Source organism: Nycticebus coucang, chromosome 20, assembly GCF_027406575.1.
Source record: "Nycticebus coucang isolate mNycCou1 chromosome 20, mNycCou1.pri, whole genome shotgun sequence".
Lineage (NCBI taxonomy): Eukaryota > Metazoa > Chordata > Mammalia > Primates > Lorisidae > Nycticebus > Nycticebus coucang.
Genome location: NC_069799.1, coordinates 65538099 through 65559187, shown reverse-complemented (window position 1 = coordinate 65559187; position 21089 = coordinate 65538099). Strand labels below are relative to the sequence as shown.

Here is a 21089-nt window from a genome sequence, read left to right as displayed (position 1 = left end):
GGGACGTAGAGGCAGGAGGATTTCTTGAGGCTAGGGATTTGAGACCAGGCTGGCAACAAAGCAAGACCCCATCTCTACAAAAAATTAAAAATAAAAAAATTAACCAGGCATGGTGATGCACATCTGTAGTCCCAGCTACTCAGGAGGCTGAGATGAGAGGATGGTTTAAGCCTAGGAGGTTGAAGCTGCAGTGACCTATGATTGAGCCACTGCACTCCAGCCTGGGTAACAGAGCCAGACCCTATCTCAAAAAAAATCTAAAGGTTAAATTTTTATAATATGCCCATGAACATTTTAGCAATCCTGCAAACCAGGGTTTTTCTTATTTTTAGTATATAATGTCTCTATAGAAGAATTATGTGTTTTAAGGTATTTTGCATAACAGTTTCAGGTACATTAAAAGTATCTTGTATTTCAAAGAAAAGAAAAATGTATGCAATGGCAACGCTGTATTTTTAGGTATACTTCAAATCATATACAGAAATAAGACTGTTTATAGTTTGCCACAATAAATTACATGGTCAAATCTACTTAAAGAAAATCCCCCTTTTCTTTAATTGAACTTTACCAGTTATAGGTAGTATATCATGAGATCAGTCTACTTCTTTATCCAGCCACACCTTCTGTCTTATTTTGCAGCAAATCCTAAACTCTGTATCATTTCATAACCATTTCATTATCTATTACCTTCATCACATTAAAGAACTCTTTTCTTAAATAAAATGCCATTTTTCACAAAACCAGACAAAAACTGAAATAATTCCTTAATTCCAAATTCAGTATTCATACATTTTCTTGATTGTCTTGTATGTTTTGGGGTTTTGTTCATTTTGTCTGTTTGAATTGGAGAATCCAAGTAATATTCATACATTGTGATTAATTATATGTCTTAAATTCTTTTAATCTATAGATTTCCCCTTTAGTTTTTTCTCATTGAAGAAACTATGTGGTACAGGATCTTCCTGTAGAGCTTTTCATGGCCTGAGTGTCCATGACAGCATCCCCACGGTGTCACTCACTATGTCCCTGTGTTCCATGTGTCTCTGACAAGTTGGTAGTTAGATCTAGAGGCCTGAACCAGTTTGTTTAGGTCATATCTCAGAATGTATATAATGTCTTTTGGTGACAAATGATGTCTAGATCCATTTTCTTATTGGAGATAACAAAGTCACCTGTTTATTAACTGGAATACTTCTGTATAGAGAATTCCCCTCATCAGCTATCTGGTTACTCTGAGGTACTGACTTATAATAAAAGCAGGACAAGTGTTTGATTCTTTTCCTTCATCAGTTTTCAAAAATAGTTTTATTCATTAGGATTCTCTGAAAGTGACTATTATTGGACACTCATGGGTATGAACACATTTGTTTCGCTGTGACCCACTCCAGTCATACTCTCACTGATGTTTAACCTGCCCGTCTTTAGCAAGTGGGTGCTGCTTCAGGATGGTTTCTGCGTCCTTTTGACATGACCTTCACCTCACTTCGAGGGGGTTAGTCGTCTCTTTGCCTTCCCGGATGACAAGTTATTTCAGGCTCACTTTTACATTTTCTTCTGCTCCATACCTGAAATCAGTCATTTCTAAAGAAAAACTGGTTTCTTTACAGGATCATAGAGGCTGAAATCTAGGCATTAGAAACACTCCTTTCTCCTGGATTACTCGTTGTTGGTAGCCCTTTTTCACGAGCAGAGCTAGGAAATAAATATAATTTTAAATAATAAAATACAGATTTAAATTGAAATTTCAAATTCAAATCTATAGTGTTTTTATGTGATCTCATTAGTTTCACCATCTAGAGCTCTTTCAACCCTACCCAAACTCCAAGCTTCTGGGAACACTGACCTGAGTACGTACTTGATAGATCCTATAGTTCAAGGCAGCAGTGGGCTAATTATGTTATGTTTTCTTATATTTTTCAGCTTGTTTTTACCTATAGGTTATAACTTACTAGGGATGTACAGTCAGATTACTGTTTTTAAGTTATTAGACTAGTTCCTTTTTATACAATTGTGCCAAACAGCTCATGTGTTTTTATTTTCAATTTTTAAGTATTGGTACTTTAAATGTAATTTTATCTTAGAATTATTTAATAAAATTATGTAGAATTTCAAAGTCAATTGTACAAAAGATTCTTATATCTCTCTGTATGGCTCTTCTACTGTACTCCATCTTTATTTTAGATGAAATCTGTTCATTTTAATTTTATGGCTATTCTTCTGCTTTTAAAATATTAAAGCAATTGCATTTTTTTCTTACATATAATCCTACTCTTTTTGGCTAAACCGTACATTGCTGTCTTTCACTATGTTTTGTTTGTGAGTTTGTTTTTTGATTTGGTTTAGCTTTTGATTTTTAGGAAGGTTTGTCTTTTTGTTCTAATAGTTATCTTTGTACTGATACCTTTGTTATAATACCTTTAATTCCTTCCTTTGGCTATTGTAAATTAGTTCGTTCCTGTGAGCATTATTTCAGTTAACTAGCACTTCTCTACCCGTCCCTCTCCCTGATTTAAAGTAGTATCTCTTAACTCTTGATTCACGTATTTAAGACGTTATGTGAGCTTTTTCATTCTTCATATATGCTCACCATTCTTCTTAACGTTTTTTTTTTTTTTTTATAGTTTTTGGCTGGGGCTGGGTTTGAACTGGCCACCTCCAGCATATGGGACTGGCGCCCTACTCCTTTGAACCACAAGCACCACCCTCTTTTTAACATTTTTTAAAATAGCTTTGTTATATCTACAAGTCAGAGCATTTAGCTGTTAGGGATGTACATTAGGGATGTGATACTGGTACCCTGATACCATCAGCTAGTCTGAGTTCTATGGGTAAACACATATTTAATGCTCAGCACCAGTCCTGATGGTGAGTCCTTTCTAGTTGTTTGGTTTTCTGAAGCTCACTCTATAGCACAGGGCTCAGCAAGCTGCAGGCCGCAGGCAATATCTGGCTGCCCCTGTGTCCCCATGTGCTTCACGCCTGCCTTTCTGAACTCTGTGGCAGCAGTACTGAGCAGTTGTGGCAGGGACCACAGGACTGTCAAGCCAAAAATACTGACTCTGGCCCTTCACAGAGAAAGCTGGCTGCCCCCTGCTCTGGAGCCAAGTCCATCCTCAGGCAGTGTTCATGACATTCCCCAGGCACTTAGTAGTTTGTTCACAGCCTTTCATGCTGAAGGTCAGTTTGGATAGATGTGAAACCCAGGGCTCATGGTTGCTTTCCTTGCATATATTAATTTTACTTGTGTTCGGCCATAAAGTGTCTCTGTAGAAAAGTCATAATAAATGCATAGTTTGGATCATCTTTTGTTTTTGGAATACTTTTCCTTGAATTGTCGTTTTGGGTATTTGTCGTTTCTCCCTCGGTAGCCTCTGTAGGTTGGATCTTCTTTTAATCTTCTCTATCACTTTCTCTCAAAATTTTATCTGTTTATATCTTTTTTTATTTTTAAAGTCATTCTTCTTTTCCTCTTAATCCATTAATCATGTATTTTTCATTCTGAAATAATTTTTCTTTTACTTTTAATTCTTTTTAGTCTGCCACCTCTCATTTCAAATCTTCCTTTTTCTACTCACCTAATTTCTGAGTTTTATGTTCGTTCATAGCTTCTATAATTTTCTTAATTTACACTATAAGGACCTTACTCTACTTCACATTTTCTGTTTTCTTATAATAGTTTCAAATGGAATTCATGATTCTTGCTGTTTTTCATTTTCTAAGTGCAGTAAATTTCCTTGTATGTTTATGGAGAGGAATAAGCCAAGATAGCCCTTTCAGCTTCATAACGTGTGTCGTGTTCCCAAGATGAACAAAGCCCCAGGCTGTTTCTGATACCCAGGAGCAATGTCAGTGTCACTGTCTTAGCCTAGGTTCCCTCCAGAAATCAGACCTGAAACAAGGACTCGCTGACAGGTGGTCTGTCATGAGTTGTGGCACACAACAGCATTGGATAAGCCCAGGGTGGAAGACAAGAAGCTATGAGGTCACACCCACAGGCACCTGGTTCCTCTAGCAATGGCAGAGTCTTTGCGGGCTGAGAGAATAGAAATTGGGCACAGCATTGTTGTCTTCAGTTTGGAGCCTGCGCTGAAGAAGGTGGCCAGGGAAACATGGGAGGAATCCCAGCTGGCATCTTGTTACAGAGCATGTGTGTTCTTACACTGTACAGATCACCTGTTGTCTTCTATGTCTTGTATGTGTGAGATAAGTCACCACTAACAGCACTGATGTCATTTGCTGTTTGTATTGTATAAAAGAGCCATCGTTTTGATAATACCAAACTTCTTAGCCTGTTGGACTACTTTGTTTACAGTCTTTCTAACATTATTTAATTGATCTGAATTAATCATCTTTTCTCAAACCAAATTCTTTTTGTTTTTTATTTTAGATTAATGTGAGGGTACAAACAATTAGGTTATAATGCCAAATTCTTAGTGAAGTTTCTTAATGAAGAGACATTCATATTTTTAAACCACATGATTTTTAAAATCTGAAATATACATATAATTTCATTACTAATTTATTTCATACTCATCTAGTTCAATCGTAACTTCTGTTCTTAACTTATTACTGGGTATTTTGAAACTGGTTTCTCGAAAGTTCCATTTTTCAACCAATGCTTCCTTTTTCAAGTAAGATTTTAGATTTTATTTTTAACTAACCTGTCTTTAGTGAGATTTATAGTATACGTTTGTAAGCTTGAACTGTAGAGTTTTAAAATGGTATATAGCTTTCTTGTCCTTAAAATCTTTCTTGTGAATTATGGAATCTTTTTTGTACACTGGTAGTATTTTTAAATATATGTTTAGTTTGATAATATAAAACATGAAGGCTTTACAAGGTCCAAATGTACAAATTTTACTGTCATCTACATTTTTCTACAAATTAAAAATGTGTTTACATAGATATAATATGACTACAAGCATAAATACAAAGTTGACAAAAAGTTTGACAATTGCATTTCACAATATCCCGTGTAGAGGGCAGCAGAGAACTTAGTTTTTCTTTTTTTTTTTCTTTTTGCCCATAATAATGACTTTTCTAGCCTAATTGCCAAAGCTTGTTATTGTTCAAGGTAAAAGTAAATAAAAACAATCCCTAGGCCAAAAAAGTAATGATTATTCTTGAGCTCTAATTTATTTCTAAATTCCAAATAGTTTTTCATATTAAAGGGGGATTACACTAAACTTGTAATCATTAGAGAAAGGAAGTAACTGAAGTCTTTTTTTCTATACAAAAAAAGAAGGGAACAATGTTATCTTTCTCCTTACCTAATTCATATTTTAGGAAAGGTAAGGTCAAAGGCTCCATACAAGCAGAACAGAGGCTGTCACTTAACCTGGTATTTGCAAACCAGTAATTTTATCAAGAGCTTGATACTTTTACAAAGCTGTGTCATTGTTTTTAGATAACTTAGTTAAGTTTTTCAGTTTACAAATTCTAGATTTTTCTACATAGACAAAAGATACTTCCCTGCTCTGTGCCTGAGTTACACCATTTGTAGAAAGTTATATAAATAATTGTTATAAATTACATAATTAAAATACTATCAACTGAAACTCTTCTAAATTGTAAGTATATAACTATTTTACACTCTTTTTACCTATCCTATGCCTTGTTATAAAAGGCTTTAAGGCAGCTGATCTTTCAACATTTTTTATGGTTCCTTCTCTATAGAATGTTGACAATTATTTAGTGAACGTTACCAGCCTCAGCTCAGGTAACTTAGGTTTTAAAGCTAACTCTGCTATTAGTAACACTTACTGAGCACTCAGTATGTGTACACACACTACACGCTTTGTCTTATCTGGAAGATGTCCTGGACAGCTGCTGAGCAGACCAGATTGTAGTCTGTCTAGCCGCTGATTGGCCAGGCTCCTTTGGACGAGTTTCTTAAAGTCTCAGGTTCCTCCACCTTTAAAATGGTGATAAGTACTTGGTAGAGTTGCTTAAGTAAGACAACATGCATACAGCTCTGTCACCGAGTAAGACCTTAAATTTCCTGTCTTGTTTTCACCGCGTCCTTCAGTTTCCTCCTGAGAAAACTGAGGAGGACAGGTTGGTGACCTCAGAGGCCCTCTGCAGCCTTCTGGTTTGGGGGGCATTTCATGAATTCTCAGGATGCTCTGAGTGCCAGCTGAACATGCACCTTTGGAAGGACAGCAGTGGTCCTCCCTGGGAAAAGGAGCACTGTCCTGCCACCTTAGTTATCTTTTGTAGATCATTTGTCAATATAGTCTGTGTCCACTGTTTATTCTCTAATTCCCTCTTCAACCCTTATAATTTACCTCTGTCTTTACTCCACTGAACTAGCACAATTGAGATCCTCACTAAACTTGTAATCATTAAATCTAGGCATCTTTTCTTCCCCACCTTTTCACCTCCATGCTGTAATTAACATTTTTTTCTTCCCTTGGCTTCTTGCTTTGTTTTTTTTCCTTCTGACAAATTCTCATTCTTTGGCATTCCTCCAAAGTTAGATTGTTGGACTAGTGTTCTCTTTGTCTAGATTTTTTTCTCCCAGGCATCATGTTCATTCTAGATTCTCTGTCTGAATCTACCCTCCAATCTTTTATCCAAGTCCTGTCCAACATGTCCAACTACTAGCTGAATATTTTTGTGTGCAAGTTCTTCCACCACCTCAGACTAGGTGTATCTAAAAAGAAACTTAAGGTTTTCTTTCTAAACTTGCTCCTTCTTATTTCTTTACCCCATCCCCCATTTTGAAATCTTAGCCGTCTTTGATTTCTTGCATTCGCTGTGCATCCTCTTCCTTCTTACCTGCCCCCGACCCCCCCCACCTTAGGCAAAGTTCTGGACACCTGATTGTGATTTCTGCATTTTTTCCAGTCAACCACTGGAAGCACCAACCACTTGTATCTCATCACAACATAGCGCTCCTCTCTCTCACCTGCTCAGTAAAGCCCTCTGCTCTGTCTTTGTCCTCATCCCTGACTCTCAGTGTGGGTTTGCTCCTTCGTCCTGCTTACGCTTTCCTCTCACTCAAACCTATGAAAAACAGCAGGACATTCAAGGCCCCACTGACTTAATATCTTACAGCCTCTTCCCTAGCGTCTTTCCCAGCCATTTCTGACCTTGGAAGATGTCTAAAAGTACTAGCCACACAGCTAATTTTGGAATTTGCAAAAGCTGTCTCATATCAAGTAATCTCGTCATGTGGCTACCTTTACACTATTAGCACTTTAGGAGTAGATAGGAAACTTTTTTTTAATCACCGAAGTATCTAAAATACTGCCTTTTACATAATTTCTGAGCCCCATAAATCCTAAGAAATATTTTTGTAAATTATAAGCATCATATCATGGTAACATAGTTAAAAATTCTTAACATTCAGAATAGAGTACATAACTTTGTGTTTAAAAGAAAGAAAGAAACTGCTCCACAGCAAGCCTACCAAATGAGGATTTAGGCCAGAAATTTAGAGACTGTCCCTGTGCGTAGCTTTAGGCCAATCCCTTCCCCTCTGTGAGCCTCTTTTCTTTACCTCATTTCTTCACCTCACTTCATGCAAGGCTTTTAAAGTAGGTCTTTGACCCTCGTAGGACTCTTTATCAAGGTCAGCTAGTTCAGTTTAGGGAGGGACCCTGTTATGCATGTTTAGAACAGAAACGGCCTTATGTGTATTTATGTTGTCTTTATCATATATCAAGTTTTTAATACAGAAAAATATCTGCCTTCTAAATCTAACAACTTCTGAACGTTAAAAGCTGAAGAAGCCCAATTATACTTTACCCATAACCTGATGGGAGACTTGATTATTAAGTCAGGAAGAGAAGTTTCTGCCTTGCGTTAACCCAGCTTCCTCCCTGTCTTCTTACTGTAGCAATTTCAAACTTTGATAAAAAGCTTTCTCCTGCTCTGGGAAAGCTGAGCCGCCTAGGTGTGCTGAGCTGTCAGTCAGGGGGTCACGTGGGCGTCGCGCCCCGCCCCCGCGCGCTGGAGTCCGCGCGCGCTGCCCGCGGCCGGCAGAAGCGATCGGGGCAGCCGGCGGGGCGGCGGCATGGGCTCGCGGCTGCCGGGGCCGGCCGAGCGCGCGTGCCTGTGCGGGGCCCGGCTGCGGGGCTGACTCGGTGCGGGGAACGAGCATGGTGGCGCACGACGAGGTGGGCGGCCTGCTGCCCATCAAGAGGACCATCCGGGTGCTGGACGTCAGTAACCAGTCCTTCCGAGAGCAGGAGGTGAGGGGCGCTGGCCGACTCCGCGGCGCTGTGGGGTTAACGCCTTGTTGACGGCGCAGGTTCGGGCTTTACTCTTACACGGTCCGGCCGTGCGCAGGTTAGAAATGCGGCCGGGACCGCGGGCTGAGTTCGTGCGTACTCATGCACGGCGTAGTCGGGTGTACACGACTCTTAGACGGAAAGAAAGCTCTTAAATGAACGCGCTTTTCTGGTTTAATGCGTCACGTTTCTGATGGTTAATAGATTTTTTTTTAACTTGCTTTTGTACCACCTGGTCTAACTTAAGAACTGCTTTAATGAAGTAAGAGGAAAAATAAGAATCCCTTCCTTGTAAATTAATGCTGGTGAGCAAATTTGCCACTAAAATGCTCTCTGACGTGGCGCGTGTTTATTTTTCTTGCCACATCTAATAAGTTCACTGTGTGCCGCTTGTTTCTTCAGGAGGAAAGATCTGTATTAGGGTATTTAAACCAATTTAAGTTCCACCCTTCTGGCTTTGTCTGAAGTCATGGTGGTTTTTGAAGTCTTCATGAACATTTATCAGAATAAATTGTTTGTATGCCGTTTTGACGTACACTGTGTGGTATTTGATTTACACCGCACGCTCCAGTGCACACGTACGGACCGTGGGGGCTCCACGGTGTGCCCGCGTTCAGTTACCTGTCTCTGGTGGTTTTGAGGCTGTTCGTGTATATCACAGCTTACCTAATTGTACGTTTTAACAAAGTGCAGCTGCCGACTTCAGGAAGTGCGCTGTTATTTGGAGAGGTTTGGCTTGGGCCTGGTTTTTTGGTTCTTGGTCTTTGTTCGTATGTTCTTGTTTGTTGAGAAGTATAAATTTCCTCTGAGCAGAGCAGTCATCCATGGTCCTCGCTGTAATTTCTGAAACAGATCATCTTTTGGACATGAGCCATGTTTCTGGCATACCTTTATACCAAAGCTAAAGACACCAGGGACATTGTTGGTGTTCTAGGACATAACACAGCCTTAAATAAATAATTTGAGTATTTCTGGAAAGAAAAGAAATCCTATGTTTGCTTATAACTCGTTTTTATCTTTTTAGGAATAACTTTATTTCATTCTTATTTTTAAGTTCTTGACAAGTAAAATAACAAGGTAGCTCAAAACAAGTAAACCCATTCACATACTAGTTTTTTAATTGTCTTGATTTGATTGACTATAGAAGAGACCCTCCCTTCTAAAATATGTTAAGTAGCTTCATTCCAGGAAAAATCCTTTTTACAGAAAGCTAGATTCTCAGCAGGATTTTTCCATGTTCTTGCACTTACGTGTAAAAGGTAGCCCAGTAAAAGACTTTAAATTCATCTTAACTATTTTCTGTTTATAGATATCCAGAAAATATTTTAAGGCATAAAATCTGACTGCAAGTGGACTGTTAAGGCTGATTAATTAAAACCCTGGTCTGAGGGTAGATTTCCCATAACAATGCATGTGACTGGTTAAACTAGATAGATTAAAAATTAACCTAAATAAATGACATAAGCTTCTGTTAGAGGGTGTTGGTTTTTTTTTCCTTCAAGTGAACTTTAGCCCTGGTGAAAGGTTGCAGAAAGTTCCTTGAGCATGTAAAGCTTATCGGTATTCTATTTATTCCCATAGATTTTCAGATTGTCTTTTAAAGAGAGAGTACAGTTCCAGTATCCTTGTCTGTTCTTCAAACTTCTTGTACTTGCCCTAACATGTTTCCAGCACTCCAAAACAAAAATAAACAGTAATAACAAAACCATTGTATGAGCCTTACTTGGGGGTGGGGGAGGGTAAAATAAGTACATTTCTACTCCACTTTTCTTTGGTCACCTTTGTCACTGTGTCCTGTGTTTGGGGAGAGGCGAATGTGGGTAAACTACTATGCTAGTTCTCTTAAAAACATTGTCTTAGAAATACGTTCTGTGACAATGCAAACATCTAGGTGCTTAATAGCCTAACCAAGGCTATTGAGATGACTTATCCTAATGCTACAAGAAAACTACTTTTGGTTGCAGCTCACAGGGAGGGCCACATCCTAACCTGCATTCCAAAAGAGACAGAGTTTCATCCCAATCTTTTAGATGGTTCATGATCGCCTAATTCTTACAAATTTTCCGCAAAAGTTTTCTTTCTGTATGATAATGTTTCTTAAATAGTGTATGTATCCTGATATTACTAGCAGGCCATAGTCAATATTACACCTTTACATTCCTTTATTTTTTACCTTTAAAACATCATAAGCACACTTTTTTAGTTTTGTTTTGTTTTTATTAAAATCTTTTACACTTTTGAACTATATATGGTAAAAGTTCATGTTGTATCTGCCAAACATTTTTCACATACATTTTTTAAGGCAGGAAAATTACAGAATCATCTAAAGTATGTGAAGAGAATTTTAGAGGAGAAACTCTTTAAGAGTATCTTCTGTTGAGAAGTGAGCTCATAGATGAGTTTTTTAAGGACTGTGGGTCATACTTAACCACCAAATACTGTCTGATATAATATACTGCCTCCCCCAAGAGATGAGTTTCAGAAATATGCTTTAGATAGATTCATATTCAGTTTTCTAAATCTAAATAGTGTGGTTTTTATTTAAAATATGACATAATTTTAAGTTTAGTGATTGTATAGTAACTAATCCTACAAAGATAAGAATTTTTATCACTGATGTGACTTTATGTAATAAAATAGAAATCAAAAAAATTTTCCCTCCCAGCTAAACTAAGTTTTCCATCCATATTCACTGGAAGGAGCACCTTTCTCAAGACTTCTAAATTGAAATTAAATATTCTGTGATTTACTGGGAGGTTGCATTTGTTACACTTGCAACAAGGAAGAGGAAGGAGTTAACCTTTGTTTCCAAAAAGCAGAACAGAACTTTCTGACAGCTGCTTTGTTTCTAGCTAATGCTGGCTGGGTGTCTCACTCTGTGAGGTAATCCTATCTCCAGTCCGACAGGAGACTCTTTGTGCTGCCTTTACTAACTGGAAAGGAATCCTGCGCTGGCCTTGCACACGCGCGTGTCACTCAGGCGGGGCAGATGTGCACGGGGCAGCTTTTCACGTCTTCAGCCTCACAGCATGTGCTGTGTTACTGCAGGGCTCACGGACTGCTTTGTCGGTACATCTGAAATTGGCACGTTTGTGGCTTTCTATTCAAAGTACTACTTTGGAGGTGATTGTTTAGGGCAGGCGTCCTCAAACTTTTTAAACAAGGGGCCAAACATTCTTCACATACATGTAGTCTGTTGGAGGGCCAGACTATAGTTTAAAAAAAAAAAACTATGCACAAATTCCTATGCACACTGCACATATCTTATTTTGAAGTAAAAAAAAAAAAACAAAATGAGAACAAATTCAATCACACGGCCTCATGTGGCCCACGGGCTGCAGTTTGAGGACCCCTGGTTTAGGCGGTGAGGCTGGTCTAGAGTTCCACCTTGTGAAGCCTTCCGAGTTCTGAACTCTTTCTGGTAATCTGCAGAGTCTCTGTAGCTGTTCGTAGTCCTCTATGAGGTCTGCTTGTATGTTTAGGAGTTTCAGTAAATTTCACTGCTTCTCTGGAACTCCAGAGCATGTTTCTTTCCAAGTAGTTTTAACTTTTTCTGCCAGTTCATGCTGACATTATTTGAAGTAGGATTATTTTTACTCCGTTTGCTTACCCCTTCCTTCATATGTGACTTAGTCAAGTCAAAAAATTTTTAGAAAAAAGTTAATTTTGTTATTTTTAAATGATTATTTGTTAGTGATAATATCATTTTAAACTATATGTCCTTCTGAATTACAAATCGTCTTCGTTGAGTTATCAGAGGCACCAAATGCAAACAAATCATTATGCTTCATAATTGTTATCAATCTGAAGAGCTGCCTGTTTTATAATCTGGCCTTCTTTTCAGTAACTGCACCTAATGATGTGCCTCTATTTTCCTAGCAAAATATTAGAGTAATTCAGTTTTTATAAAGTTTTAGGTTTCTTGAATGATACGTGATGTATTTGCAATATTGTTTTAAAAGGAATTCATGTAGAATAATAACTATTTCTTCCGAATTAGCGTATCTTTTTCCTTTAAGTTATTTTATGAAAGAGTATCTAGATATTAGTGGTAAGTGGATTGCTAAGATAATGCTCATAACAGCTAAAACTTAACATGTGCCAACCACTGTGTGGGCAAGTTTGTAAGAGAAGTGCTGTGATTAGCCCATTTTACAAATGAGGACACTGATCCCTGGGGGGTGGTCCCCTAGCAAGGGCTAGAGCCAAGGCTTGCTTCTCTCAGTTCAGTTCCAGAGCCTGGAGCTCTCTTAACCCCTCCCCTGCCTTGACTTTACCACTTTCTGACCCAGTTCATTGTTAGACATGTTTATTTAAAGGTTATTCTCTAACTGAAGTAGGTAAGAATGAAATGATACAATGCCTGAGATTTGCTTTTAAATACTCAAGTAGGGGCAGAAATGGCACATTGTTGTACCAGATGCCATTGAAGGTCAGCGGGAGATCCTGGGATCTACTCTGCTGTTCTCTGCTTTCATGTTTAAAATTTTTCATGGTTATAAGGATTTTTTTTTAAGTTATTTACTACGTTAAACTATAAAAAGTTCTAAAGTGATATTCAAATACTTGGCCTTTCTTACATCGTTTATTAAGTTCTTACTGTTTTAACAATGAACAGTAACATTCATTTTGACGTTTCTGTATTTTATAATGTACAAAAATTGTTTTGTGAGAGGCTTAACTTTGTCCAAGCCTGTTATGAAATCATTATACCTAGACACATTAGTGTAATCTGTTTTTGTTTTTATAGGAGCCAAGCAATAAAAGAGTCCGACCTCTCGCTCGGGTCACATCCTTGGCAAACTTAATCTCTCCTGTAAGAAATGGAGCAGTCAGACGTTTTGGGCAAACAATACAGGTAAAAAAGGGGGAGAGAGAGTAATGTAGTCAGGTATTTTTTATAGAAACCTGAAATTTGTGTTTTTCTCTGAGCTATACAAACAAGTTTCCACCCTTATACTTAAGTACAAGTTTTCTTTTTAGAATACGCTAGAAAGAAGTATTGTTACAAAAACTATATTTATATAACTTCATTATATTTACTTGCTTCTTGTATTAGTTGATAGTCTTGGCTAGTTTTTATTCCCAAAAAAAGTAGTTTTGGCTGATAAGTATTTTAAAATGACAGGTTAAAAGTTAGATAAATGATTTTCTGCATTGAAAAATTCTCAGAACTTTGTCCTTCTCTGCTGTTAAAAAAAAAACCCTAAGGAGAAAAGAGAATAATTAACTGTTTTCTCCAAATCTCATCTTCTCTTCTGTTCACCTTTTTTTAAGTCATTTACCCTTCGTGGTGACCACAGATCCCCGGCCTCTGTCCAGAAGTCATTTAGCAGGTCTACAGTCCCAACGCCTGCCAAAAGAAGAGGCAGCGTGCTGTGGTCGGAGATGCTGGACGTCAACATGAAGGAGTCTCTGACCACCAGGGAGATCAGGCGGCAGGAGGTGCGTTGGCACTTGTACCTCACCGTATTCATTGGCCTATACTGAAAAACAACCCATTTTTGTTTGTTTGGTTGGTTTTTTGTTTTGTGGGTTTTGGCCGGGGCTGGGTTTGAACCTGCCACCTCCGGCATATGGGACCGGCGCCCTACCACTTTGAGCCACAGGCGCCGCCCCAACCCCTGTTTTTTAAACATATATTTTGCCAGAAGAACAGGCTGATGTCTGTGGCAAAATTAACTTCCTTTTCTGTTTTATTTAAGTAACAATTGGTAACACATAATTCAAAGCGGTGAGCGACACTGGGTGTTGGTCATCAAATTAAACAACTCTTAGAAAACATATACAGCACCCTCGTATTTGAAGTTCCATTCTGAATTACAGTTTTTAAACTAAGTCACTTTAAAAAATTCTGTTCAAAACATCAGTTAAATAATGTAAATATCACCTGTATATAGTTTTTCTTTCTGAAAGGAAGGAATGGCCTGTGATGTTTCCTGGATGTTTTTTAGGCAATATATGAAATGTCCCGAGGTGAGCAGGATTTAATTGAAGACCTCAAGCTTGCAAGAAAGGTCAGTAAGTAATTTTTTATCAGGTGCTCTAGTTTTTAAAAATTACATTTCACAGATTCTAAAAGATATTTTCTTAACATTTAGAAGTAGGAAAGTGGCTACTCGGGAGGCTGAGGCAGGAGAATCGCCTAGGCCCAGGAGTTGGAGGTTGCTGTGAGCCGTTTGAGGCCACGGCACTCTACCGAGGGCCATAAAGTGAGACTCTGTCTCTACCAAAAAAAAAAAAAAAGAAGTAGGAAAGTGGAAAATATCTAGTGCTGAATACATTTTTTAGATGAGGTCTAGAGATGTCTTCATTATGAGTATTATTATGTAGTAAGTATTTGGGGATTAACACATACTTTAATTTCTTGTATGTGTGGCAAACAGACTCCATGCTGGCTTTCATGTAATTAGCCCTGTCTGTGTCCGGTGTACGTCCGTCATGTCTGCTTGCTGTCTGTGTGACACATTCTCTCTGTGACAGGCCTACCATGATCCCATGTTAAAGTTATCCATCATGTCAGAAGAAGAACTCGCACACATATTTGGTGATTTGGACTCTTACATACCTCTGCATGAAGGTTAGATATTCTACTCAGTTTTCTTTAGTATTGAACAGCAGTAACACAAGTAACTTTAAACTTCCAATGTCATGCTAACCTCTTTTTTAAATAAACTTATTATTGGTAATCGTGTATTTTTATCCTTCAGATTTGTTGGCAAGAATAGGAGAAGCAACCAGGCCTGATGGAACAGTGGAGCAGATCGGTCACATCCTCGTGAACTGGGTACGTTGTGAGTTATTGGCCCCAAATGTGGTTTCTTACAGATTCACCATGTTGTAATTTCTGATTAATGTAAGATGGATTTGATCGCATAACTAGATTCAACAAACAGATAAGGCATTAGAACTAGGTTTACAGTGAAAATTACAATCTCTTTAAAAACATAAACTTCATTAATATTATAGTTTCATTTGTATTACAAATCTGTTTATAAGTGTGTCCCTGCGTGGACAGAATTCCCAGTTATGTGCTATTAATTATCCGTTGCATATTTCACTTAACATTCAGTGCCTGCCAGATTCTGGGCACTGGTGATGTAGTGGTATGTGAGGCCAGGGAGGTATGTGAGGCCAGGGAGGGACGAGCCCAGACAGATGTAGCCTTGGGCTGGTGGTCAGTGTGGTGGGGGACACTCAGGTGTCCGAGCACAGACTGCAGGCCTCTTCTCGAGTCAGGGCAGTGGAGTCAGGAGGCTTCGATTAGGTTTACCCAAAATAGGAAAATTTGAAGAGCATTCTGATGTTCGCCTAGAATGCTAGTCTGCTCCCGTCATCTGCAGGAGGACGTCCACGGCTTATTAAAACGCCCGAGAACAGTTGTGCCTTTTGTGTTTCTTGTTCACGGGCTTTTTCACACATTCGTAACAGGAACTCATCATGCTTGTGTTGCCCCCCAGCTGCCAGGCCTGCATGCCTACAAAGGCTACTGCAGTAACCAGCTGGCAGCCAAAGCTCTCCTCGATCAAAAGAAACAGGACCCAAGAGTCCAGGACTTCCTGCAGCGATGTCTGGAGTCTCCCTTCAGTCGGAAACTGGATCTGTGGAGCTTCCTTGATATCCCCAGAAGTCGTCTAGTCAAATATCCTTTGCTGTTAAAAGAAATTCTCAGACACACTCCAAAAGACCACCCTGATGTTCAGCTTCTGGAGGATGCTGTGAGTAGTCCAATAAACAAATCTTTTGTTTTTCAAGTTTATAGATTTGGTTGCCTTAGTTAGAAGTTGATTCTCGTTGTTTTAAGTACCCAGTACATTAGTAAGTTGTGCCCTAAGCAGTAGGCGCTCAAACTTGCTGTGCTTAACACCTTATATCTTAACCAAGGGACTGGATTCTAACTGGGTCTCTTCACTGGACAGCTATTGAACTAATCATCCAATTTGGCTGGGTTGCTTCCTCATCTGCACAGTGAAGGGGCTGGCTGATCATGGATTTCTAGCGCCCTTTCAAGCTCTAAAATTCTTCTGTCTCATGCGATGTTTCTGCCTTGTGGGGAAGCAGGATGAGTAGTCATGCTGAATACCCAAGTTGCTCCATCGCGTCTTTGATAACTTTTAGGTGTTGATAATACAAGGAGTGCTCTCTGATATCAACTTGAAGAAGGGTGAGTCCGAGTGCCAGTATTACATCGACAAGCTGGAGTACCTGGATGAAAAACAGAAGGATCCCAGAATCGAAGCAAGCAAAGTGCTGCTGTGCCACGGGGAGCTGAGGAACAAGAGTGGACACGTAGGTGCCTGGGCCTCCCACACCCACTGGTTCCCTGTGCGCTAGATTAGGGCAGGTCTATAGGGTGAGTTCACCGCACAGTGGAAAAGGAGGGTGCAATGAGGAGCCAGTTGCACTTTAGTTTTTAGTTGTGAAGCATAAATCTTGGCTAGGGGTTCCTTTCTAAATACACTGTTAGTTCCATAATGTTTAATACACAAGTATGTTCCTTCAAAAAAATTTTGAAGAGTTTATAGTTGTATAGAAGTAGTTTTCAGCGGTACTCAACAACTTTCTGAAGCAGGTTGAATAAAAGCAAATTTATTTTTAAAATGCTAATTATACTGTGATAAAAATGTGTCAAATGGTTTATGAAGTGAGTGTATGATGCCCCATAATCATATCATTGTATACAGTTATGATTTAATAAAAAAAAAAAAATGCTAATTATAGAAGAGCCTATAGAACTAAATACAACCATAAAATGGTATTTTTGTTTCATTGTATTTTCAAAATCCCAATTTATAAGTTGGGCTTTTTATTTTTTTAGAAAAAGTTAAAATCTGACTTCTCTGATTTGCCTTACAAGGCCTAATTATTTTTTATTTAAAGGCTTAAATTTGTGTGGAACGAAATGGAACCATTAATGTTTTACCAGCTTGCATTTTTTAAGCCCTACTTTGTTAGAAAACTGGCATATAGGAACTTGTATTTCAAGTCATGTTACTACTGATAGGTCTTTGTGATGTGTATTATTTACTTAACTGTTGCTTAATCCAATTTTACCTACTGGTTAAAAAAAGTGTTACGTAGCCTAAAATCAGAAGAACTTCCCAGATGGAACATGCATAGCCTTAAAATCATGCCTTTACACGGAGATCTTAGAAAATAAGTTTGTCTAATCTACTGTTTTAACAATGTATGTTAGCCACTTCAAATCATGAAGTTCCGTATTAGAAAGCATTTGTTTCCCATTTCTGCAGAAACTTTACATTTTCCTGTTTCAAGACATCTTGGTTCTGACGCGGCCCGTTGTGCGGAACGAGCGGCACGCCTACCAGGTGTACCGGCAGCCCATACCCGTGCGGGACTTAGTCTTGGAGGACCTGCAGGACGGAGACGTGCGGATGGGAGGCTCCTTCCGGGGGGCCTTCAGCAACTCAGATAAAGGTAAGATGCCTGCCTGCTTTAAAATAGTTTACATAAATGCAAGCTCAAAACCTAAATCACTTTGGTTTTAGCCATTAAGAATTCAAAACTAAAATGGTTCCATTGTCCAACCCATTCACACCCAGTGGGTTGTGAGGTACCTGCAGGCGTGTCTGAGACACACTGTGTGGGCTCCCTTCACATGTCCACCCGCCTGCAATGTGTGGCGCGTGAAGACTAGCACATAGAGTAAGACGGAATGACCACTTTCTCTAAAATAGACATTTTTAAGTATTATTTCATTTTTTCAATTTTTATTTTTCCAGCTAAAAATATCTTTAGAGTTCGTGTCCAAGATCCCTGTCCGGGCCAGTCTCACACTCTGCAAGCCAACGATGTGTTCCACAAGCAGCAGTGGTTCAATTGTATCCGAGCCGCCATTGCCCCTTTCCGGCCTGCAGCCAATCCACCCGAGCTCCAGGGCCTGCCCGAGCTCCATGAGGAGTGTGAGGAGAACAGCCTCTCTGCCGCCAACCTCCCAGCCCAGAGGAGGGGGTCCGTGGTTTCCAGCATCACTCAGGTAGAAGTTGAGAACGCTTCGGAGTGTGGCTCCAGCGCGCAGCTAGCAGAAGACTCCGAGAGTGTGGAAGCACCCCAAACACGGCCCAGCTTCCGGAGAGCAAGGGACAGAGCCCAGTCAAGCGCCAAACGGAAAGAGACTATGGTGTAGAGAAGGCTCTGGGTGTTTCCTGGGGCGGAGACTGTTTATTTATAAATGTGTACAGTTCTGTTTTTCTTGTGATATGAGCATAGGAGCATCCAGAGGGTTGCTTTATGCCACTTGTAATATTGTCATTGTTTTTGGAGGTTCTCTTTTCTTTCCTTTCTTTATTTTTTTAATGGCAGCTAATGATACACAGATTACTGTTAAATTGCAGTCTTTTTTAAGATTTTTTTAGAACATGCAAGGTGAGTATTTTTAATTAGATGAAATATTTATGAAATGGATTTTCTCCTATTTCTGGATTCATAATGAGTTTGCATTATCAACCAATTGTGATATTTACTATATTTGCCAAAACTCAGAATTTTGCAAATACTAGAATTCTACCAGTGTTTCCTTGATAAACCTTGCATGCAAAATTTGCAATTTTAATATCATACCTAAATTCTACAATGGAGTATTTCAAAATTTACATTGAAACATAACTTCTTAAAAAAAAAAAAAAAGAAAGAAACATAACTTCTTTGGAAAACAAACCATAAAACTTAGTATGTTTCATTTGATCAACTGGAATGTTTTATATTAGTTTGTTTTTCACTGCACATTCCTCATTTTTCATTCATAACCTGCCAATTATTTAATTTTTTATTGTAAAGTAGTTTTTAGTATTTGTTTTTTTTATTTTAGTGCCTTTTCAAGTTGGCATGTCTATTTTTCTTCCTGATTATAAATGTGTGTTTATGTGTGTGTGTGTGTGTGTGTATATATATATATATTTTTTAAATCATATTAACTTTACCAAGTGAAACCAAGCCATACTGTGTTTGAGCCAATTAAGAAAATTGCAGTTTTTAAAGTGCAGGATTTCAGGGTAGTGAAGACACGTGCAGTGACTCAGCGTATTGAGACTGCAGGAGGAAAGCCACTTCAGGGGTTTCACTGGAAGTTTTAATGTCTGAAAAGCAAGAGGGAAGGTGATTGGTAGTAAGTTTAAAAGAAAAAAAGGAGGGAAAAAGAGAGTCGTTTTGTCTTACAGTAGAAATGTCTGGCCATGCCAGAGTGTGGAAGGAGCAGCTCTCCAGGGGTGTAGTAAGTTGTTGAAGGCTCGAGGGCGTGTGGACTTCTGTTGTCTGGGTTTACAATACCTGGAAATAATGAAATGTGTGGAAAATTTGACCATGTGAGATCAGTTTGGGTGGATTTATTAATAAGATGGGAAAAGACTGAGTCTTTTACTGTAAAATGTCCTGTTAAAATGGGACCGTGATCCTGAAAGCGGGGAGGGTGAAAAGCTCTGTGTCATGGCAGGTAAATGGCGGTGACCGGTCCGGTCAGAGTCAGCCTTCCTGGGAAGTATGTACGGCCAATGGAAGTGAAATTGGAAAAGACTGTGAATAGATCAATCTAAATGATTTCTGTGTATAAATGAATGGATATAATAAAAAAAAACACACACGTAATCACCCTGAAGTTTTTTGGGGGGCATTTGCCAGAATATGTTGCTATGCAAAGGAGGTAAAGGCCAGCCTCACAGAGGTTTATGGAAATCGTGGATGAGTAAGAGGAAGGTTCAATTAGGCCAAGTCTTGGAAATCTCATGAAACCTTTTGAGAACATAGTGTAAGAATCAGCAATAGCAGTTGTACTGAGGACACCTGAACATCTGGAAATGGTAATAGGTGGTTTTCATCAATTTCAAGTTTTAAGTATCTCAGGTTTCTAACTTTGGAAATTCAGATTCAAAAGTGTGTGTTACACTTTCGTAACACAAAAGTGTTACACCAGTGATTGTGACCTACAACCCCAGAAAGTGTGCTTTTTGTAAAGGATTTTCAATTGATATTACATACTCCCAGTTTAAAAATGCTTCCCCTTTCCCACCCTGATCACTTGGGAAATGTCCTCAGTTCCCCAGAATGTGGGCCATTTGTGAGACGGATGGGGGTGGACTTGAATGAAACCAAGTGCCTGTCTAGCGTGAAATAAATAACACTGTCCACTGCCTGGGCACACAGGTGTCTCGTGATTGGGGTGTTGAAATAAAAGTACTTGAGACCGTTAGAGCATCAGTTAGGAAAATAACAATGGGTGTTGAAACACATCAAATATGTTTAAATTCATAGCTACATGATTCTTTAAAAAATAAAAACTAGCCAGGCATGGTGTCCAGCACCTGTAGTCCCAGCTACTTGAGAGGCTAAGGCTGGAGCATCACATGAGCTCTGGTGTTTTGAATCTAGCCTGAGTAACATAGACCTATAAAAGTAGAAATAAAAATTGTAATCCCCTTTTGAGTATCTCAGGGAACCAACTTACTGTTTCGAAAGCTAATTAAGAATCAGGCATTTATCCTGCCCTTTCCTGTATAAACTACCCCTTGGGATAGCTAGTAAAGGGGAGACCGTAGAAGTAGCCCCCTGAGGAAGGAATGACAAGAGGCCAGCAGCATCTCACACCCCATGAGCCCATGGATTACGGACAAGGACGCAGGCGGACGCTGCTGCCTCTTGAGGGGTGTGCACCCCACCTGAGCAGTCCTGCCAAGGTCACACCTGAATCTGATCTACAGGAAGCCGTAAGACAAATGACCTGTGTCTTCAACAAAATAGGCAACAGAAAAAAGGATAGGGCATCTGCGACTTAGAAGGGTACATCAAACAATTGCAATATGCGGCCTTTCTTCAGAGCTAAAGAAGCCGTTTCTAAATATG

At 39.1% G+C, this 21089-nt stretch overlaps 1 protein-coding gene across 2 annotated transcripts in view; it reads left to right on the top strand.

Annotated features, from left to right (window-relative positions):
• NET1 (neuroepithelial cell transforming 1) overlaps positions 1 to 19862 on the top strand; it is a 31682-nt gene extending 11820 nt beyond the window's left edge. The window contains exons 1-10 of one of the 2 annotated variants that reach the window (XM_053572715.1): positions 7983 to 8198; positions 12988 to 13095; positions 13515 to 13682; positions 14192 to 14254; positions 14721 to 14817; positions 14948 to 15024; positions 15698 to 15955; positions 16356 to 16526; positions 17489 to 17675; positions 17981 to 19860. In XM_053572715.1, coding sequence (XP_053428690.1) covers positions 8106 to 8198; positions 12988 to 13095; positions 13515 to 13682; positions 14192 to 14254; positions 14721 to 14817; positions 14948 to 15024; positions 15698 to 15955; positions 16356 to 16526; positions 17489 to 17675; positions 17981 to 18384 — 1626 coding nt within the window. In that variant the 5' untranslated portion in view covers positions 7983 to 8105 and the 3' untranslated portion in view covers positions 18385 to 19860. Of the gene's footprint in view, positions 1 to 7982; positions 8199 to 12987; positions 13096 to 13514; positions 13683 to 14191; positions 14255 to 14720; positions 14818 to 14947; positions 15025 to 15697; positions 15956 to 16355; positions 16527 to 17488; positions 17676 to 17980 lie in introns of those variants that run through there. The other variant, XM_053572717.1, reaches the window with a different exon arrangement.
• The last annotated feature ends 1227 nt before the right edge of the window (positions 19863 to 21089 follow it).